This window comes from Mustela nivalis, assembly GCF_964662115.1.
Source record: "Mustela nivalis genome assembly, chromosome: 9".
NCBI lineage: Eukaryota > Metazoa > Chordata > Mammalia > Carnivora > Mustelidae > Mustela > Mustela nivalis.
In genome coordinates, this window is record NC_139028.1 from 62,937,089 (window position 1) to 62,959,681 (window position 22,593).

Genomic DNA, 22,593 nt, shown 5'->3' on the forward strand with positions numbered 1-22,593 from the left:
TCACACTTGAACTGGTCTTTGAAGGAGCAGGTCAATGAATTTGAAAGACATTCTATGCAGAAAACATGCTAAGACCCAGAGGGATGAAACAGCAAGTCAAGTTTGGAGGAATACCAGCAGTACAGTTAGGATACAGCTGAGCATAGGATGTAAAAAGCAACAGGCCTAGTCAGTTGAGCGTCCAACTCTTGGTTTCAACTCAGGTCATGACCTCTAGGGTTGTGGGATCAAGCCCCACTTTGGGCTCCATGCATTGTTGGGAGACTGCTAGAGATTCTTTCCCACTGCCCCTCACCCCACTCACATGTGCTATCTCTCTCGCTCTCTCTCTCTCTCTCAAATCAATCAGTCTTTAAAAAAAAAAAAAAGATGTAAAAAGTAGGACAAGTTCTGTGGGACCATCTTGAAGGGCCTTAAATGTTAGCTAGGAGTTTGGACTTCAAGAATGAATGATTCTCAAGTGGAAAGTGATGGGGAGGGGAGGAAGAGAATGTGTAAAGTTGAGGGGGAAATATTTGACATTTTGTATTCGGAAAACTAACTAACCTATTATTTGGTTTCCTAAAGCAAACTCAGAAAAGAAGTGGCAAAATGTTTTTGATTAGTGGAACGTGTTAAAAGAATTGAACACTCACACTATAGACTATGGGAAACTGTTCAGATTTTTATATCACAAGAAAGAGGTATGCTCAGATTCTCATTTTAGATTCTCAGCCAGAGACTGTAGGCTATTTAAGTAAAACCATTAAGAGTGTGGCTACATTTTATTGGGTCATTCACTGAGAAAAGAGAGAATGAAACTCTCCTGCACCCTAGAGCAGTTTCTCTCCGTGTCGGCACCACTGACTTTTGGGCCAGATGCTTTGCTGCAAGGGCTTGTCTTGTGCATTGTAGGATATTTAGCAGCAGCCTTGGCCTCTCTCCACAAGATACCAATAGCACCCCTCCCCTGACTGTAACAACCAAAAATGTCTCCACACGTTGCCAAAAGACTTCTTGGGGCCAAATTGCCAGGCTATAAACCATTGCCCTAGAGGAGTGGTTCTCAAAATTGGGTGCTTTTCAGAATCACATTAAGAGTTTGTTAAAACAGCGATTGCTGGACCCACCTATGCAGTTCCTGATTCAGTAGGTCCAGGATAGTGCCTGAGAATTAGCATTTCTAATAAGCTCTCAGATGATAGTGATGCTGCTAGACCTAGAACCACATTTTGAAAACTGTTAGTAGATGAATTCCCTACCCAGTGGAGATGAAACAAGATACCAATTTCACGTGACTTCCTTGGGTTCACAGAGCCCTAAAACTGCTTCATTTGAGTCTCAGCAATACTATGAGGCCTGCAGAGCAAATATTAATAAACCTTTTTACAGATGAGAAAATTGCAGCTTAGTGTTAATAGTTTCTATACCCAGAATCTCTGACAAGGCCAGCTGGGTTTGCACATTTTCTCAAGTTCCACCAGGTTCACAGTTGTTTGCATGTTCCTGCTACAGGTAGCATGTGGTGTACACCCAGATGTAGACACTTAAGTGTCTACACCTAAGTAAGTCCACCATATTTTGAGAGTTGTGGTCTCTAGTGACAGATTAAGGATCAGCATTGTGCTCCCTCATTTAATTTGAATTTGACTGTAGGACATGCAAACTGTAGTTCCTAACAAAGGATAGAGAGACCTTCAGTTTACCTCACAGGTACTTAGCTTCTGTGTTTTGCCAGTGCACCAGGCACAGTGAGTGAACCAGAGAAAGAGAGAAGTTTGAAATACTGTCTTCTATCACCAAGTGCTCACGGCCTAGTTTGGGAAACTGATACGTAATGAGAAAACTAAAGGGAAATCTAAGACAAAAGGTTGATGGAGATGCCAAGAGTGAAGGAGTTCAGAGGAGAGGTGGCCCAAGGATTTGGGTTGATGGACTTTTGGAAAGGAGAAATATGAGCACTTTAAAAGTTAAATAGCATAGGGACACAGCAAGGGGAATAGATTGAACTCAGGTTCCAGGATTCAGAGGTATGAGGCTGAAATGAACCCAGCTGGGACAGAACCCATCTATCATCATGGAGAAAACCCTACGCTGAGTACAGCAGATGTAAAGGGAGCAGCACACAGCTCATAGTACATCAGGGGAAATGGATATGATTGGAGAGTACAGAATTGTGGAGCACAAAAGGGGACCTCTTAACCCAATTTAGAGGTTCAGGGAAGACTTGCTAGGAGAGGTCACTTACTTGAAGGATTGGGTATGGTTATTGAGTAGCAAAGGCCAGTGTTAGTCCAGAGTAAGGCCTTCCTCTGTCGGAGTAAGAGGATGTGAAGACTAGGCATGAATGGTAGTCAAGAATGGTTCCTTCCCTACAGGAGGTGGGGGTTTTACTGGACATCAGAAGAGGAATCTCATTAGCCAGACAGAAGGAAGGAAAGTTGTCCTGAGCAGCAGGATCATAGTCTGGTAAAGGATGAGTTGATGGATTGGAGAGGGAGGGCAGGGTCAGTCCTAGTGTTAATAGACCAAGTGAAGTACTAGAAGTACTAAGCTCCTGGGAAGCAGTGGACTGTCAGGGAAATGCAAAGATGCTTGTAATCCCAGTGAATGACCCTTTGGTCTTCTCCCTTTTTTTACAGGAGGAATCTGAATGAGCTAGATCAGATCCAGCAGTACTTCAGTCAGAAGCTCTCCAAGCCTTTGCTGCCCCTCAGTCCTCAGAGTTATAGCATCTTGCAATGTCAGGAGAGCCACAGGGATCATCGTGGACCTGGAGACAGCAGCCTAGACCCAGAGAGCCAGAGCATCCTGGAGAAATCCAATAACCTGGTGTTGCAAGTCAGCTCCTTAATCACGGGTATGGCTCAGGGCCCCTCTTGTTGAGCAGTTATACTCCCTGGGTGCCTAGTCAAAAAGCATTTGAATGTCTGCCCTCAGACAAATCCCCATGACAAACAGAGACCAACAGCTTTCCCTATCTGACTTACTTACTGTCTTCCTTCTGGAAGGAGAGATGTAGAAGCATGGCACAGAAATATGTGAAGTGGAAAGAGCATCACACTGAGAGGCAGGAGACTCGAGTCAGGTCTTTGGTGGCTTGCTGGCACAGGCTTACTATTTGACACTGTTTACCCTGACCCCTTTCCTTTCTTGAGGTTTCCCCAGCCAAAAAAAAAAAAAAGACTAGCATGGATTAGGTGAGTTCTTCAGTAGCAGTTCTTAAGCTTGTGCAACCCTGTTTTCAGGGAAAAACCAACTACAGATTTATTTAAAATTGTAATTCTCAGAAAGCAGAAGTCTGCATATTTAGCAGGTACCTCGTATGACTAGATGTTGGTGGTCCGTAGTCGACCCATCGAAAAACCCCGTAAAGTGGTGCTCCTCACCTTGGCTGCATATTGGGGTTCTTGAGGGAACTTTTCAAATTCAGGTGCCCAGGCTGCACCATAGGTTAGTTGCAACAGATCTCTGAAGATGGGACCCAGGCATCAGTGTTCATAACTCCCACGTAATTCCACTGTGCAGCCCAGAGCCTGTTGCAGAACAAGTATTTCTCAAACTTGCCTGAACATATAAAAAATCACTGGATCTTACTCCTTTCTCTTGAGTCAGAATGCAGGGTTAAGACCTGGGAACTTATATATCAGTTTAGGGAGTTGTGAGAAAACAATTAGATCAGTATCTTTAGCCATCACTTGGGTGTCATTTTTGTTCAAGGAAGAGATGCTTATTGTACACAGGGATGAATAAGTTCAGTTTTCTTTGTTTAAAGGGGAGAGCAGCCACCATGATTGATAATAGATACAAACCTCTTTCCTGTCCTCTTGCCCAGAGAGCTGACCTGTTGGTAGCCAGGGCTCCAGAGCTACATGCTGTATTTGGTTTCTACTTGCTTGGAAATATTCAGTCGTCTATTTACTGAGCAGCAACTATGCCAGGCACTATGTGTTACAAGTTCTAGGAGGATAAAATGGTGGACAAGACAGGAATTGTCTTTGCTTTCATCAGGAGTACATTCTATAGTCAACTGAAGAAACTGCCTCCTAGAAAGAAAGCATAAAAGCAAAACAGAGGGAGGTTTGTTTGGAGTAAAGGTGAAAGCAGATTGGGAACCCCTTAAATGGGTATATTAGGAGAGTGAATGAGAGAGATGATTGGATCAAAGAAAACAGTTTAAATGAATAAACTCCTCCAGCCTCCATCATGTCTCAGTACACGTTTGAAGACGTCATTAGACAAGTAGATACAAGTGAAGCTTGAGAGTGAGTTAACTGAGTAGAGATCTCATTTATGGCACATCTATGTGCCAGGTCCTTTGCTGGACTCTAAAAATGCAACATGAATCAGACACATGGTCTCTGCCTTTGAGAAGCTCACAATCTGATGAGGAAAATATACACAATAGCATCTTAAGTGCTTCTTTATAGAACAACACTGTCTAGCCATCCCACAGGTGATACACCTAGGAAGGCTTCCTGGAGGAAGTGCAGTAGAGCAGGGCCTTGGAGGATGGGCTGGTTTGTAAAAAGCAGAAAAACTGCTCCAAGACAGAAAGGATAGTTTAGGCAAGGGGATCAGGATTAACTAACCTGCTTCCTGGTTCCTCTTCCTGTTTGTAGGTAGGGATGTTCTGTTTTCATACATCTATACCCCTTTGAGACATGACAATTGTTAATGTATTAAATTCAGCCAACACCTCAGGTAGGCTGAAGATTTCCATTTGGTGCTGTGAGGGAGTTATGACCCCATACTCAAGGAGTCAAATTTGCCTTTTCTTCTTAGATAACCATGCAAACAAACCATTTACTAAGCCTATTGATTTATTCCCTCCCATTTAATTGCAAAACCATTTGAAATGACTGGTAGCTTCTATTTATTGCTTATACATGTGCCATACCACTTATGCCCATTTATTGCATGTATTCTTTACCATAACTCTGTGCAAAGGGTGATGTTAATCACATTTTTCGAAAAATTTTTATTTATTTTTATTCAGTTAGCCAGCATATATAGTATATCTTTAGTTTTTGGTGTTATGTTCAACAATTCATTAGTTGTGTATAACACCCAGTGCTCATCACCACACATGCCCTCCTAAATACCCAACACCTGGTTACCCCATCCCCCACTCCCCTGTTAATCACATTTTAAAGATAAACAGGGTCAGAAAGGATAGTTTGCTCATGACCAAAAAGTTGCTAAGTGACAGTCGAGATTTAAATCCAAGACTGACTGGCCCCCAAAGCCTCTGCTCTTTCCACACACCATGCTGCCTCTGTTTTCTCTGTAAACCTCCCCTGCCTTACAATTTGGGTAACAGATGACTTGGTTTTATTTTCCAAGTAAAATATATAGTTCTAATAACTGTCATCAAATCTCATTTTGATTTTTAATATAGGTAATTACTGAAGTAAATGGAAGCATGAACATGCCCGCCAGGACTCCTAGCTCCCAAGAATTCCTGAGCAGATAGTCTCTGAAAGCCTTTCCACAGATGTAACCACAACTATAAACAGATTAGATTTTGGTCCTCTGATGTTAGAATAAAGTGCTAGAAATTGTATACTGCCTTGAATATAGTTTCACTGACTCGGGTGGATTAATGTAAGATTTGTTCAAAGTCTGATTGCAAGAATACATCTGAAGCTAGAGCCTAGCATGGGAAAATTGAGTGGTCTGTGGCCCTACCTTGTAGTAAGATATCTGTTGCTGTTCAGATCTGCAGACTATCACCAAGAATACTCAAGCATCTTTGAGTTCTCACCGAGCCAGGAGTAGAAGCGGAGAGGTTCCCACCCTACCAGATGGTCAGGAGACAGTGGTCATGGAGGAGCGAAGCACAACTCCAGAACTGCCATTGGCAAGAGCTCCGGATGGGGGCAGAAGCCCCTTAACTCGCCCTACTCTTGAAGAGACTTCAAGTGGAAGAGGAATTCTCCATGAGTCCCTGGGGCACACAGTACCCATTACAAGGATGCAGAGCAGTGAAGAAACTGAGGCAGGCCAAGCCTACAGTGATGAGGAATATGAAGAAGACATCATTGAGCCCAGGACCCTCAATGATATCACCACCGTGACAGACAAAACTAGCCCTTGGTCCAGTTTCATGTCAGACACAAGTGAGGTTAATGAGGTGCATAGGGAAGGCCCTTCTTGTTGTTCTTCAAAGCATTTCCCCAGAGATGAGCTCAAGGGCAAAAGTAGCCCTCTGTCCAGTCCAGGAAGGGCGGTTCAGCCCCATCTGCTTGGGCAGGGTTCTTCTAGCCAAAGTCTTACTGCTTGTGAGGGTGAGTCTTCTCACTCTAGGGATGGAGAGTCTGCTTCAGCAGTCCCTCATCTCGTCTCACAAGTGACTATCTCAGAAGCCCAGCAGAGCAATACTTCTGTTGGACTGAGCTCGCCAAGAGCAAATCAGGACCAGGAGGGCAGGCTAGAGGCGCAGACTGAGAATGAAGCTGCCTCCAGTGAACTAAGTGACTCTGCTGATAGCTTCAAGAAATTCCCTCTCCACCTAGCCTCCCGGAGCAGGAAGGAAAGCCATCGGGGGCTACCTATCAACTGCTCTGAGATCAGGCAGAACCAGGCAACGTCTGGAACAGAGGTGTCCACAAGGCAGAGCCTCCTGTATCCTTTGGTATTTCCCTCAAGTAGCCCCTTAAGTCATTTGTAGGCATTTTGGACACTGGCACTTGGATAGCCTAGCGTGTGTGTGAGCAGGAGCGGTGGCCTTCCTCATGTAATGCACTGGGAGGTACAGGAAGCCTCTTCCTTCAGAATACTCACCAAGGCTTTAAGGTGCTTTGGTGCTATATTAATATCCACCCTTGAAGCATGATGCTTTGAATTGGGTGTAAGTGTTGGTAGCACATTCATTAGCCTAGCCCAGCCTGATTTACTGGATCAGTCTATTGGGTATTTTGCATTTGAAGGTAGTGTTCTGGATGTAAGGAATGAGACCATTAATCTCAGGTGAAATCAAAGTGGAGGGTGAGAGGGGAAAGGAGAGTACCAGCACTGATTAAGTATTTACTATGTGCCAGGCACTTTACATAACTTTTTCATTCACTCTTCATAAGTCTAGAAGGTCAGTATCATCATTTCTATTTTGCATGTAGGGAAACTGAGGCTCAAATTTATAGTAACTTGCCTAATTAATTTTTTTTTATAAGAAATGCAAGTGATAGGGAAAAGGAGAGAGGAAGAGGGCACGGTTGAAATGTACTTGCCCAACTCTCCCTCCCCCTCCAGAATGGCAGTGTTGAGTGGGGGAAGGGATATCTAACGTTCCCCATTCCTGCTTTGAAACACAGATGAGCATGTTATGGGAAAAAGAAATCACTTAGGACCATTGGCAGCCCTCACGTTTGTTGCCTAACCCCTATCAAATCAGTGCCACCAGCATCCCATAGTAAGCAGGGGTTACTGTGCAGGTGCTGGTGAAGGAGGCTGTTTTACTGAAGAGATCTTTCTCTCCCAGAAGCCAGGGGGCCTGTTTTTTACCCTTCTAGACCCTGTGAAGTCAGACCTATAATTTAACCTTTCTGAGCCTCAGTTTCTTTCCCTACACAATGGAGACATCAGACTGTACACTCCCCAGGTAGGTCAGGGACCTTGTCTTTTTCTGTATCCCCTGTACCAGACAGCACAGAGGAGGAATCGGTAAATATAGACTGAATTGAACTGAATTTCACAGGATTTTTGAGAAAATCAAGTCAGATTGATTCTTTTTTTTTTTTTTAAAGAATTTATTTATTTATTTGACAGAGAGAGATCACAAGTAGGCAGAGAGGCAGGCAGAGAGAGAGGAGGAAGCAGGCTCCCTGCCGAGCAGAGAGCCCGATGCGGGACTCGATCCCGGGACGCGAGATCATGACCTGAGCCGAAGGCAGCGGCTCAACCCACTGAGCCACCCAGGTGCCCCAAGTCAGATTGATTCTTGAGGAAATTAAATGAGTACCCACTACATAAATGTGATTCGTGTTGCAGAGCAGAGAGAAACTAAAGGGTAGGCAGGCAATGGGGACTCAGAAAAGACTGAAACCATGAAATGGCTGGAGTCTGACACTGAAAGGAGACTACCTCCAATGGAGTTCCTTCCTGGCTTCTGAGGCTGCTGCCTTTACAGCCAGCTTACTTGTGCTCAGAACGCATATGGTCTGTGCTGGAGCAGTCACTTGTGCCCAGGTACTAAGGATACTGCTCTAATTTGAACCTTCCCAAGTAGTAATTCATCAAAAATGGGTGTTGCCAGGCTGTGTGCTGCTACTGAAAACAGATTTGAAATAGACCTTACTCCAGAAGTTCCCCTTATGAGGTAGGGACAGGCAGTGATACAGTTTCTTATTCTAAGTGCTGTGATGAAACATGGACAGAATGCTAGGGAACAAGAGGAAGAAGCTCTTGTAATACTGTTTGGAGGCATTCCAGTAAGAGAAACAGTAGAGCTGGACCTTAAAGATGAATAGGCATTCTGTAGGCAGAGGAGAGAGAAAGATCTAGTCACAGTGAACTGCGTGTCCAGAGGCATAGCCAGTTGAAAGAGCCTGGCCTGTGGGCAGCGGTTCACTCTGGGTAGAGCCCAGAGGTATGTGGAATGGTGAGAGGTGAGGCAGGGCTACCTCTGAGAACCTTTTATGCCCGGCTAAGGTGGTTGGACTCTATCCTGTAACCAAGTTCAACTTCAGTGTCCTTATCTTTAAAACAGAGATGATAATAGTACTTCTCTTGTGGGAGTATTGTGAAAAGTCAATTAACAGTGTAAACTACCTAGCAAATGCCTGGTACATAGTGTTCGGTAAATATTAACTGGTAAGCAAGCAGGAGTGTGATTGGTCAGGTTTACGTATTAGAAAATTAGAGGGTGGATGATGGGTTAGATGAAGGGGAGGCCAGAAACAAGGAGACAAGGTGGGAAACTTGAAATAGTAATAAAAGATAAAGTGTGACCTAAAGCATAGTCTGCTTTATGGTGAAGAGGAGGGGCACAGATTGGAGAATTAGATAGGGGCAGGGAAGAGGAAGAAGGAAATAGAAAGGATGGCTTCGAGAGTTCTGTCACAAGTTGCTAGGTAAGCGAGGTGATTGACTGGATAGGGAACAGCACAAAAAAATAGTTTGTAGGGGAGGGGCACGTTTCCACTTCGGACATGTGTGCCTGTAAGACCTCCTGGAGGACACCAGCTATAAAGGTAGGTGCCTCTGAAAACAGATGAGGGCAGCAGGGAGAGCGTGGAAACGGAGAAGTACACACACAAGATGGGGCCCTGAGGAGCCCCCAGCTGTAAGCACGGAATAAGACACACCACAGAGGAGGTGGAGAAGAGCTGGTTGGAGATGGAAAAGCAGGACAGAGGCCGTGCAGGAGCAGAGTTTCAGGGAGAAGTAGTGGTCAGTGCTCTGACACTTCAGACAGGTCCTGTAGAATGTGGACTGATGGTGGCATTAGCGTTGAGGAGGATGGTGCAGAGGTGGGAACAGAAGGCAGACTTCAATGGCAGGGAACCTGAGGGGTAAAGACAGAATAGGCACCTTTTTCCCATGAACCAGGAAAATAAGAATAGCTGATGTTTAGTGAACACTTGCATCTATAAAGTCATGTAATCCTCAAAAGATACCATTGCTATAACCAGGTGAAAAAATAGGTGCAAAAAATGAATTTTCCCGAAGTCACTGTCTAAAAAGTGACTGAGATGGGGAGCTTTGGAGCTTCAGACACATCCGTGACCCCTCATAACAAAGCTTTTCTTTCCCCACAGCATCAACTAACTGGAAGAGTCCCCAGTAGTCAGAGCAGCCAGATCCTGCTTCACTTGGGCCTCTAAAAAAGGCTTGGGTAAAAAGGCTCCTCTCCTTCAGGGTCTCCACCTCCACCTCCACCTCTTTATAGAAAAATTAGGGATTTGAGCCAAAGCAGGAAAGGATGCATTTCATTCATTCAGTAGACACTTACTGAGCACTTACTATATCCCAGGTACTATGCTAGGTGACAGGAATATGACTGTGAAAAAGAGATCAATTATCTCTACCCTCTTGGAGTTCAAAGTCTAGCCTGGAAGAACCATGATAAACCAATTCGAACCAGAACCATATTTGGCTTATTGAACAGAAACAAAAAAATTAGAACACCAAAATAGCCCCCTCCCAAATGGAATCATTGCTTTGAGTGAACAGATGTTATTGGAACACGGGTGTTCTTGCACAGTACTGGATTAAGTCAGAGGATATGGAGAAGTACAAGATGTGGTACTTGCTTCTAGGGCTCAGATGCAGACCGGGTAGACAAGCCGTACCACAGAGAGCCCCTTCTATAGAGTCCTCATTCCTGGGTGTTGTAACTGGCAGGACACTGCCCTTGAAGCCGCCTTTCCACCCTGACCCTGTCGGACTCTAACAGGTCAGTTTTGGGTCAGCAGGTCCTCAGCAAGTTGAATGAAAATGAAAAAACAAATTGAAATGTTGCTGCCTATCAGCCTCAACCCTTTCAGGGCTCTAGGGAAGTAGTGAGGTAACTGATGGAAACTGCCCTTGCCTTTGAGAAGTTTCTGGAAGGAATACTGAAACAAATCAAGACTCCTAGCAGAGTAAAAACAAGCAGTATCTTGTGTTGCAGACTGCAGGAATCACAATGGGCTGACTTTAGGAGAGGCTTCCAAGAGGAGGAATTATTTTAACTAACACTTGCAGAAAGTATAGACTGATTTGTTAGGGGTGGGCAGGGTCTTCCAGGCAGAAGGCACCACTGGAGCAGAGGTTTCATGGACAAGAATAAGTTGGAGGAACTGAGTGGGGGTGACTAAGCCCAAGGGAGATGCTGGTCTGGCAAGGGGGGAGATTTCTAGGTAATTGTGTCCCTTAACTACCGTCTAGGCCAGAGCCCATTGTGGTACCCAACTTCTTTTTGCCTCCCCAGCAGTTGGAGGCTTCCATGCGGATGCTCTCACTCTCTGCAGCTATGCCACCACCAGCCGCAACAGATCAGGTAAGAACAGCCAGCTGACTTCCCTCTCCTAGAATCCTCATCTCTTCCATGAAAGCATGTGCAGAATGCAGAGCTGCCCTGGACCAGCTTTCTGAAAAGGCAGCAGCAATTGTCAGTCTCCAGGCTTGTGCTGAGCATATTCTGAAGGCCCAGGGGTACACAAGGAACTCATCTGGGGTGAACTAGGCACAAAATGAGGAAGAGTAAATATGTAAAGAGCAGGGCATCATCAGCTAAGTTATGTGGAAGAAATAGTACAGAAATGTTAAAAACAGGACTCAGCCAAGAAATGAATATAGTGAGTGCTCTGGGAGCGCCACTAAGTCACGGTGGGCATGAGCAGAGGAAACTTCAAACAGGAGATCCAACCTCAGCACCAGGTGAGAGATGTGTAAGTCTAGAAGAAGAGAATAGTATCAGGGCTGTACCCATTTGTTGTTTACAGAACATCTTGTAACTGTTCATCCTTTAGCTGAGCTAGATGGTTACAGATCCCAGCTCTCCTCTTTTCTGCCTTGGCACCGCACCAGTATAGTAATAGTAATAACTACTTCCGTAATCATTCAGCATATATTTCTAGAGTACCTACCTGCGTCAGGCACTGTGCTAGGTTCTGAGCATACAATAGTAAACAAGACAAATTCCCTATCTTCATGGAGCACAAAGAATAAACAAAATATTTACAGATTGTGATGAGTATTGGTGTTCTGAAAAGAACAGGGTCTCTCTGAGGAGGCAGTGTTTAAGCTGAAAGATGGCGGTCATGGTGGTGCTTGCTGGGCACTGTTCAAAGCACCTTGTATTGAGGTGCTATTCAGCAACCTAATGAGGTACATGTTTTATCCAGTGTAGGAGGGTTCCCATTTCTCTGCATCCAGGCCAACACCTGTCGTTTCCTGACTTGTCAATGTTAGCCATTCTGACTGGTGTGAGGTGGTATCTCACTGTGGTTTTGATTTATATTTCTCTAATGCCGAGTGATGTTGAGCACTTTTTCATGTGTTTGTTGGCCATTTGGATGTCTTCTGTGGCAAAATATCTCTTCCCTTCCTCTGTTTCTTTCTTTTTTTTTTTTTTTTAAGATTTTATTTATTTATTTGACAGAGATGACAAGTAGGCAGAGAGGCAGGCAAAGAGAGAGAGGGAAACAGGCTCCCCGCTGAACAGAGAGCCCGATGCGGGGCTCGATCCCAGGACCCTGAGATCATGACCCGAGCTGAAGGCAGAGGCCTAACCCACTGAGCCACCCAGGCGCCCCCCTCTGCTTATTTATTTATTCTTTGGATGTTGAGTTTGATAAATTTTTTATAGATTTTGGATACTAGCCCTTTATCTGCTACATCATTTGCAAATATCTTCTCCCATTCTGTTGGTTGTCTTTTGGGTTGTTGACTGTTTCCTTTGCTGTGCAAAAAAAGCTTTTGATCTTAAGGCCCAGTAGTTCATTTTTGCCCTTGCTTCCCTTGTCTTTGGTGATGTTTCTAGGAAGAAGTTGCTGCAGCTGAGGCCGAAGACGTTGCTGCCTGTGTTTTCCTCAAGGATTTTGATGGATTCCTATCTCACATTGATGTCTTTAATCCGTTTTGGGTCTATTTTTATGTGTGGTGTAAGGAAATGGTCCAGTTTCATTCTTCTGCATGCAGCTGTCCAATTTTCCCAACACCATTTGTTGAAGAGTCTGTTTTTTTTCCATTAGACATTCTTTCCTGCTTTTTCAAAGATTAGTTGACCACAGAATTCAGGCTCTCTGTTCTCTTCCACTGATCTGTGTCTGTTTTTGTGAAAGTGCCATACTGTCTTGATGATTACAGCTTTGTAACAGAGCTTAAAGTCTGGAATTGTGATGCCGCCAACTTTGGTTTTCTTTTTCAACATTCCTCTGGCTATTTGGGGTCTTTTCTGGTTCCCTATAAATTTTAGGATTATTTGTTCCATTTCTTTGGAAAACATTGATGGTATTTTGAATAGGGATTGTGTTAAATGTGTAATTGCTTTAGGTAGCATATACACTATATATATTTCACAATATTTATTCTTCCAAACCATGAGCATGGAATGTTTTTCCATTTCTCTGTGTTTTCCTCGATTTCTTTCACGAGTACTCTATAGATTTCTGAGTATGGATTGTTTGCCTCTTTGGTTAGGTTTATTCCTAGGTATCTTATGGTTTGGGGTGCAATTGTAAATGGGATCGACTCCTTAATTTCTCTTTCTTCTGTCTTGCTGTTGGTGTATAGAAATGCAACTGATTTCTATGCATTGATTTTATATCATGACACTTTGCTGAATTCCTGTATGAGTTCTTACAGTTTTGGAGTGGAGTCTTATGGGTTTTCCACATGAAGTATCATGTCATCTGCAAAGAGTGGGAGTTTGACTTCTTTGCCAAATTGGGGATGCCTTTTATTTCTTTTTGTTGTCTGATTGCTGAGGCTAGGACTTCTAGTACTATGTTGAATAGCAGTAGTGACGTGGACAGCCCTGCCATGTTCCTGATCTTCGGGGAAAAGCTCTTAGTTTTTCCCCATTGGGAATGATATTCACTGTGGGTTTTTCATAGATGGCTTTTATGATATTGAGGTATGTATCCTCTATCCCTACACTGTGAAGAGCTTTGATCAAGAATGGATGCTGTGCTTTGTCAAATGCTTTTTTAACATCTATTGAAAGTATCATATGGTACTTGTTCTTTCTTTGATTAATGTATTATATCACATTGATTGATTTGCACGATGTTGAACCAACCATGCAGCCAGGAATAAATCCCACTTGATCATGGTGAATAATCCTTTTAATGTACTATTGGATCCTATTGGCTAGTATTTTGGTGAGAATTTTTGCATCCATGTTCATCAGGGATATTGGTCTGTAATTTTCCTTTTTTTTTTTTAAGATTTTATTTATTTATTTGACAGAGATCACAAGTAGGCAGAAAGGCAGGCAGAAAGAGAGAGGGGGAAAGCAGGCTCCCTGCTGAGCAGAGAGCCTGATGCGGGGCTTGATCCCAGAACCCTGGGATCACGACCCGAGCCGAAGGCAGAGGCTTTAACCCACTGAGCCACCCAGGCGCCCCTGTAATTTTCCTTTTTAATAGGCTCTTTCTCTGGTTTGGGGATCCAAGGTAATGCTGACCTCATAAAATGAGTTTGGAAGTTTTCCTTCCATTTCTATTTTTTGGAACAGTTTCGGGAGAAAAGGTATTAATTCTTCTTTAAATGTTTGGTAGAATTCCCCTGGGAACCCACCTGGCCCCCAGCTTGTTTATTAGGAGATTTTTTATGACTTCAATTTCCTTGCTGGTTATGGGTCTGTTCAGGTTTTCTGTTGCATCCTGGTTCAGTTTTGACAGTTTATATGTCTCTAGGAATGCATCCATTTCTTCCAGATTGTCTATCTCTGGCACACAGCCCTATTTGGATTCTCCAAACCCAGCCAATTCCTGCAGCATGCTCCCGCATCCCTCCTTCTAGGGAGGAAGGGGGTGGCAGTGACCCGACTATGCTGGGAATCATGGTTTATGGCAACCCTGAGCTGAGAGCCCACTCCTCAGCTCCATCTTTGCAGCCAGCTTACCCGCTCCAACACCTGGGAGCTCTGCCACACTCATGCACCCCTGGTCTTTCTGTGGCCCTAAGGGACCTGAGACCACACTGTCTCAGCAAGGGCTCCATTCCCCACTTAGCCTCTGGAGCAGCATCCCTCATTGGAGTAGACCTGTAAAAGTTGTGACTCTGTGCTCCTCTCTTCTATCGCTTGCCGGGAGCTGGCCCCTCCCCGCCACAATCTGTCTTCCCGTATATCGCCTCAGATTCACTTCTCTGAACATCCTACCTTCCAGAAAGTGGCCACTTTTCTATTCCTAGAATTGCTGCGATTCTTTTCTTCAATATCTTTTTGAGTTCATAGGTGTTCAGAATGGTTTGATAATTATCTAGCTGAAATCCTGGGACCCAACGAAATTTAGGTCTCCTACTCCGCCATCTTACTCCTCCTTCCCTCTTAAATATATTTTATTTTATTTGTTTATTTGACAGAGATCACAAGTAGGCAGAAGGGCAGGCAGAGAGAGAGAGGAAGAAGCAGGCTCCCCGAAGAGCAGAGAGCCCAATGTGGGGCTTGATCCCAGGACTCTGGGATCATGACCTGAGCCAAAGGCAGAGGCTTTAACCCCTTCACTTAAACATTTTTAATGCTTTTCCAGGACCTACTTTGATGACCAATGGAGTCCATCCAGAAGCATCTTGAGACCCTAGGGTATATCCTAAAGAGAAGCCATCAGATATCTGATCCTTTTACTAGTTTTCCCTCCTCCTCTCTCCCTCAACTTCCCTAGCACCATTTTCAGGACATCTGATTTTTTTAGTAGACAGATCAGTCTAAGTTCTCACACATCTCAGTTCTCATCAAATTTGTAAATCCTTTCCTGGAGAAGGAAAGATGCCTGCCCCTACTCAGGAGCTCTGCATTTTGTAGGCTTTATTTCTGCTCTGGTTTGTACTCTCCAGCTCATCTCCTTCCTCTTGCATGTCCCATACATACTCACCAGCATTTATCCTGGAGTCACCAGCCTCTATCCAGGTACCAGGCACAAGCTTTTGAGGGAGACACCCATGAGGTCAAACACTGAAGCTGCTACTAAGTAATTAAGGGATCTTGAACATGACCTTTCTGAGTTTCTGTTTACTTTTATGTACCATCATGCTAAAATAATTCTTACCTAATAGAATGATGGCAAGAATTTTCTAGAGGAAAAAAGTAGACACTGTTAGTTCCTTTTCTCTCTTCCCCTCCCAGCAAAGTGGATGAAATGTCAAATGAGTCACACCCATAGGAAGGGAGTCTATGAGCCACTCCGAGCTGTTGTGTCTCCTACCACGCAGAAATGCTGTTCTTGCTTTTCTGTTTCTGCCTTCATTATATACCAGCTCCCAAGGGAATTATCGGTCTTTGATCTGTTAAACATAAGACACAAGTGTAGGAGAGGGAGAAATAAGAATTTTCACTTCAATTAAAGGGCAAGTCTGGGGCGCCTGGGTGGCTCAGTGGGTTGGGCCGCTGCCTTCGGCTCGGGTCATGATCTCAGGGTCCTGGGATCGAGTCCCGCATCAGGCTCTCTGCTCGGCGGGGAGCCTGCTTCTCTCTCTCTCTCTCTCTCTCTCTCTCTCTCTCTGCCTGCCTATCCATCTACTTGTGATTTCTCTCTGTCAAATAAATAAATAAAATCTTTAAAAAAAAAAAAAGGGGGCAAGTCTAGTTTTGAGAATGTAAGTCTTAAATACTTTTCAGCTGTTTCTCTTTCTTAGTCACAGCAAAACTCCATTGTTTATCTGCTGTTCTCAGTGCTCTTCTCTCCTCAGGACCTCATCCTGGATCTTGCTTAGGGTAACTAATCATCACACTCAAAACTGGCCATTTCAGCACTGAAAGTCCCAGGACACCTCAGGAGGCTGATTGTTCTCACTAGCAATGACCCTGTCACTACTGGATGCATATTTTCCGAGTCTTGTGCTCTGGCTGGCTGCTGCCCAGTGCTGGATAACCTAAGACTCAAATCAAGTTTGTGTTTTAGACTGTAGCAAGTGGAGGCACCAAAAGTTAAGGGAAAAAAATATTAAGAATTACATTTATTTTTGAAAGCATTTGACATAGTTACCATGGGATAAGTCAGAACTTCAACTTCACTACACTTATGGTTTATTTTAGATCTAATTATGAATTATACTTGGGCAGGAGCCCCATAATCTCAGCTTATGGTCTCGGAAGGTCTTCAGAGTAACCTCTTTGAAGAATTTAAGACAAAAACCAGACGTTCATATTTGCCAACATACTTGCTGGTGTTCTCCATTCCTTCTTCACATCCTGATTTCCGGCCAGGATCATTTCCTTTTAGCACAAAGAACTTCCTTTAGAATTTCATGTACTGCAGACCTACTGGCAACACCTTCAGTTGTCTGAAAATATCTTTATTTTGCCTTCATTTTTCAAGAATATTTTTCCCCACTGGCTATAGAATTCCAATTTGAATTTTGTTTTAGCACTTTAGAGCAATCCTTCCACACTCTGACTTACATTGTTTCTGATGAGAAGCAGGCATCATTCTTTCTGTTGCCCAGAATGGTAATGTGACCTTTTTAACATTTGACCACAATGTTCATGATTGTGGAGGCAGGGGTAGGATAGGGGAGGAAGAACACAGGTCTATACAATAATATTAGCAGTGTTTGAGTTCTTAGGTTGATTCTGCTAACGTGGGGGGAAAAAACAAAACAAAACAAAACGGGTTATTTTACCAGTTTATTCTGGAATAGCAGAGGAATTGCAGTTTGGGGACCAGCAAACTATATCAAAACAGGCAAGTCTGCAGAACAGAGGAGAGGGGCTTACTTTTACAGGGTGAAGGGAGGAACCTGGGAGGGACTTTTCTGCTGAGTCCACCTTGTCTACTTTGTTGCTGGGCAAGGAGGAATTCTTCCTTTTTCCTGTTGGGGTATGGAAATAAGTAAGCTTCTTTCTGTTGACAAATGCTAGGTCTGCTTCTTACCATCAGAGCTAGTGTGTGAGAGCTCTCCCTTCAGGGCTTCCTGACTCCATTTTAAATGAGGTTTCCTTTATTTTCACAGTCAGACTGGGTTGTGGATTCACAGATGTTCATTTTTATAATGCTTTATAATTTACATATATCACATAGTTTCTTTGGTGTTTAACACAATGAAATCACAAAACTGTATGTAATTAACATTTTAAGAGTGATTGAATGGTGCCAAAATGGAGATACCAACTCCTTCCATAAATCTGGCTGTGACTGTGAAGCAGGGAAATAGGGTAGTGGCTAGAGTAGCATGTGAGGTAAAGGGAAGGTTTTGGGGTTTGGTTTTATTTAATATGGGAATGGCTACAGCTTTCTTTATGTGAATGCAGTGGTCCCATAAAAAAATGGGAAGATGCAGGAGAAGAAGAGAAAGGATGGTCCTTGAGTCAGAGAGGGCATGGGATGCAGAGCACAGGTGGAGGTAGCCTTTTGAGAGGAAAAAGAAAACACCTTGAAGCATGAAGAAAGATGGAGAAGATCAAGAATATCGGTGCTGGGACGCCTGGGTGGCTCAGTTGGTTAAGCAGCTGCCTTCAGCTCAGGTCATGATCCCAGCGTCCTGGGATCGAGTCCCACATCAGGCTCCTTGCTCAGCAAGGATCCTGCTTCTCCCTCTACCTCTGCCTGCCGTTCTGTCTGCCTGTGCTCGCTCTCTTCCCTCTCTCTCTCTCTCTGATAAATAAAATCTTGAAAAAAAAAAAAAAGAATATCAGTGCTAAAGCAAGTAGGATTAGAAATTTGGTGGTGTTTCCCATTTGATGGAAGCTTCTATTTTCTTTACTTTTTTTTTTAAGATTTTATTTATTTGACTGAGAGAGAGAGCACAAGCAGGGGGAGCAGCAGGCAGAGGCAGAAGGAGAAGCAGGCTCCCTGCCAAGCAAGGAGCCCAACATGGGGCTGAATCCCAGGACACTGGGATCATAATCCCAGCCAAAGGCAGATGCTTAACCAGCTGAGCTACCCGGGTGCCCATCTATTTTCTCTTCTTGTCTCTTCTTGTCTTCTATTTTTTGTAATGTCTTGGGCCTTGTCAACTGTAAAAGTGAGAGTTAGGGACAGAAGGGCAGCAACCCTGTCCTATACCCTCGTTTGAGAATGTCATCTGTTCTGCCTCCTCCTAATGCTAGCCTTGGCCCTGAAGGTTGAAGGGGAGCATTTTGAGAGGCTGCTGGGCTCTTCTCAACCAGTGTCCTAGGACTGCTGCACTGTAGCTAACCTGCTTCAGGGCCGGCAAGCAACCCGTCCCTGCAGGAGGAGAGACTCTGCAAGCACTGGTTCAACTGTTCTGGCCTCACCAGCTCTAAGGGAAGGCCTGATCCTTCACTTCATGTTGAAATGACGCCCTAGAGCCCAGAAACCTGGCTCTAGGTTTCTGGCTCAGAAACACGTCCAGCTTTTGTGAAGCAGGGTTTTTTCCACCCTTTCCCCAATGGTGTAGTGGATACAGGTCTCTATGTGACATTAGTCAAGTCTGATCTTGCTGAGTCTGTTTCCTCACTTGTCAGATGGGGTTATCGCGTCTCACAGGGAGGTTGTAGAATACCAAGTGCCACAGAGATAGGGAACAGAGGCCGACCCTTAGCTCTGCTTCTCATGATTGCCTCCTTTCCGGCTGTCACGCTTTCAGAAGGAGAGGAGGAGGTGGGTGGCTGTTGAGCAGGACTGCTGCATGCCAGCCAGTGGCAGTGTTGTAGTACTTGTGCATCAGTCAAGTTCTGCTGCCTCTGCTTTCTCTTACCTCCCATGATAAAGGACCTCTTCGCTGGGACGGCTTCCTGGTTTTATTGAAAGTTACGTCTGATTCTGTTTGCTTTGCTGCTTGTGGGTAAATTAGTTTTATCAACTTCCCTAAAGGGGAGGAAAGAGAAGATGAGACAGCAGCATCTCACATGTTGTTTTCCCCCAGGTTTCTGTCCTCTGCTCTTACAGCTGTTTCTTTGGGGAAATCTCAACCACTTCAAGTATTTAAGTTATTTACATTTTGACGACCTGTCAAATCCTTATCTTCATCTAGACTTCTCTCCCATGCTGCAGACACACTTGCATCCAGCCGCATCCTAGCCATCTTTTCCCTGATGTGTCACAAACAGTGCACTATGTCCAAAACTTGAGCTTGGCACCTCCCTTTGCACAGCCCTTCTGCCAGAAGCTCTTTCCCCCCTCTTGCTCCTTTACCCCCCACACCCCAGAGCTCTTCTGTTAGCAGGGTCTGTTAATTCAGCCCACTAAATATCTTCTACATGTACTCACTTCCCACCATCCTGTTATCTGTCTTCATCATCTCCCTCATGACTTCTAACGAGTCTCACTCATGTCCACGCTTTCCCACAGCTGGAAGGGAGGCGGACTCTTCAGGGTTGTCAAAAAGCAAAACCTTTTTATAATTTAAAAACCCATATTCCTGGGGCACCTGGGTGGCTCAGTGGGTTGAGCCCCTGCCTTCAGCTCAGGTCATGATCTCAGGGTCCTGGGATCCAGCCCCATGTCTGACTCTCTGCTCAGACCTCAGCAGGTGAGCCTGCTTCCCCACCCACCCACCCTTACTGACAAGTAGGCCTTTCTGCCTACTTGTCATCTCTGTCAAATAAATAAATCTTAAAAAATAAAAACCCATATTCCTAAGCCACCTATCAAATCTGAGTGCCCCATTTATTTGCCCTCTCAGCAGTGTGTGACATAGTCGATCTCTCTCTCTCTCTCTCCTTTAAATACTTTCTTCACTTGTTTCTAAGGCATCAGTTCAAATAAGTTCTCCACCTCCCTCATGGCGATTCCCGCTCAGCTGCCTTTGCTGGTTCCTCCTTATTTCCCCTACTTGTTAACAAAGGAGTAACCCTGGGCAGAGTCTAGACTGCTCCATTTACATTTGTTTTCCAGATGATCCCATCTGATCTCAGAGCTTTAAAATCCTTTCTACGTGCTGACCACTGCTAACTGTTACCTTCACTCAGACTTTTGTCAACTCTAGGTTCATGTGGCCCCCCTGCCTACCCAACAGCCCCACTTAGGTATTTAACAGATACTTCAAATTAACACTCACTCCAGATTTTATTCCATAAAGCTCTTCCTCAGTCTTCCCCATCTGTTAACAGACACCCTATCCTTCTAGTTCTGTGGTTTAGACCAAAACCCTTAGAATCCCCCCTGACACCTCTATTTCCAATCCACCAAGAAATTCTGGCAGCTCTGTCTTTAAAATACATCCAGGAGAACAATAAAGATTCGCAAGCTTGTCAAAAAAAAAAAAAAAAAAAATACATCCAGATCTAATTTATCACCACACCAGCCATTACCACCCCAGTCTAAACCACCGTCACCTCTTGCCTAGATTATTGCAGAAATCTCTCTTGCCGTTCTGCTTTTGCCCTTGCCCCTGGCAACCCATTCCGCATACAGCATCCTTTAACCTTTTGAGATGTTGAGTAAATCCTGTGACTTCTCTACTTGGAACCCTCCAGTAACTTCTCATTAATGACTAGGAGAGCCAGAACAGGGCCTGAGGACACATAGGCCAGAGCATAGGAAGGTAATTTCGGCCTCAAACTTGACACATACATCTTTTGGCAAATTAAAGTCATAGTCCTGAGCTAGGTTCAGAGAGGATAGAAGGCCCCTTCTCTCAGGAGCTCACAGTTCCCCAGGGTAGCCAGCTTTATATTTTATATCCAGCTCCTATCAAGTACCTGTCATGCTTAAAGGGCTGGACCTGGTACTTTAGACTGTGTCTGCAGGGAGCTCGGTTCCTAGGGGTACTGGCCTCCAAACCACTCTAGCTTTCCCAAGTGATGTTAGCCTACAATAACACTTATGGAAAACAAGACAAAAAAAGAATGAATTTAGGGAAAAGAAGCCAGAGCCACAACAGTGGCTTGAGTAGAATTCAGAGATGAAGGAAAGGCTTTATAAGCTGTGATTCTGGAGAAAAGATACCTCTCAGGGAATCAGCAGAATTTGGCAACTCAGAGGTCCAAACAGTGTACGCTAGAAAGGAGGTCAAAGGTAGGGAGGATTTGAACTTAACCAGAACAGTTAGGTTGGAATAGAAATCAGAAGCAAAGAGCAAAAGTAACCTGTCATCTGAGTTTTGGCCTCCCTGCCTGCCTGCACGGCACTTCTTTACTGTGAGATGGGCCTTGTCTTATTCTGTGCCCTCCTGCCAAGGCCAGGCTCTCCACACAGCAGGAACAAGTTCCCGGACGAACCACAGGCATGGGGCCAGGTGCTGTTGTTCCCAAGGAGTAAATAAATCTTTTTGAGAGAGAGAGAGAACTGTATGAGTGTTAGCTATTATTATTTTTATCATCATTACTATTGAGATGTCTCCCCTCTTATTTATTGTTCCATTTTGGGGGGAACTGGTAAAATGAAACGCTAAGGGATAGGGGCATGATCAAAAGCTTAGCACCAAGAACTGGAAGCTGGGAAGTTAAGCCCCACAGAGCAGCCTTGAAGTATGGAAGCAGTTTTCAAGCTATAGCGGTAGACTCTTTGCTCCATTCAGATCCTGAGTTAGAGGCCCAGGGTGATACACCACCCCTATCTGAGGGTAACAGATCCCTAGCCTCAGAAGTCTCTGGTCTGCCTGTATATGAGTCTTAAGGCTTTAAATTTGCCTCTCTTCTTACAGGAGTTCAAAGAATTTTTCTGCCTCTTGGTTTCCCTTCCTCAGGCCTAGAGGCATCTAAGAGATGCACAGTCCTGGTAGAGAAACCCAGCTTCCATAAAACTGTCAGATCAGGTCAGCTGGGGCCCAAGGGAACTTCCTGAGCCCAGTATCCTCTCTCTTCAACCTGTGGTCTAAGCCTGATGGCTGAGATGTCCCTCTTAATGTACTGCCTCACTTCTTTGAGCCACCAAGTCCCCAGCTCTCTGCAGAGTGCCAAGAAGAATCCTAAAGGTCCAAGGGTTTTTGATAAAAGTCCATACAGAGAGCTTTTAGGAGATGAGCTCCCTTGCCAAGGGTGTACAGAAGTCAGGGGTAATAGCCAGAATTGGCTGGTGCCCACCCTGACCCAGAATGCAACTTGGCAGGCACCTTAAGGGA

At 44.5% G+C, this 22,593-nt stretch overlaps 1 protein-coding gene and 1 long non-coding RNA gene across 32 annotated transcripts in view; one reads left to right on the plus strand and one right to left on the minus strand.

The window, feature by feature from the left end:
- Positions 1 to 22,593, plus strand: part of C2CD3 (C2 domain containing 3 centriole elongation regulator) — a 147,214-nt gene that overhangs the window by 118,397 nt on the left and 6,224 nt on the right. For 12 of the 29 annotated variants that reach the window (XM_082749690.1, XM_082749689.1, XM_082749711.1 and 9 more), the window contains 3 exons: positions 2,622 to 2,839; positions 5,700 to 6,606; positions 10,849 to 10,960. In XM_082749690.1, the coding sequence (XP_082605816.1) occupies positions 2,622 to 2,839; positions 5,700 to 6,606; positions 10,849 to 10,960 (1,237 nt within the window). Of the gene's footprint in view, positions 1 to 2,621; positions 2,840 to 5,380; positions 6,617 to 10,848; positions 10,961 to 12,445; positions 13,744 to 22,593 lie in introns of those variants that run through there. The other 17 variants (XM_082749709.1, XM_082749693.1, XM_082749694.1 and 14 more) reach the window with 5 other exon arrangements.
- Positions 16,556 to 22,593, minus strand: part of LOC309873682 — a 38,830-nt gene continuing 32,792 nt past the window's right edge. For all 3 annotated transcript variants that reach the window (XR_014316465.1, XR_014316466.1, XR_014316467.1), the window contains exon 3: positions 16,556 to 19,397. This is a non-coding gene — a long non-coding RNA (uncharacterized lncRNA). The remainder of the gene's footprint in view (positions 19,398 to 22,593) is intronic.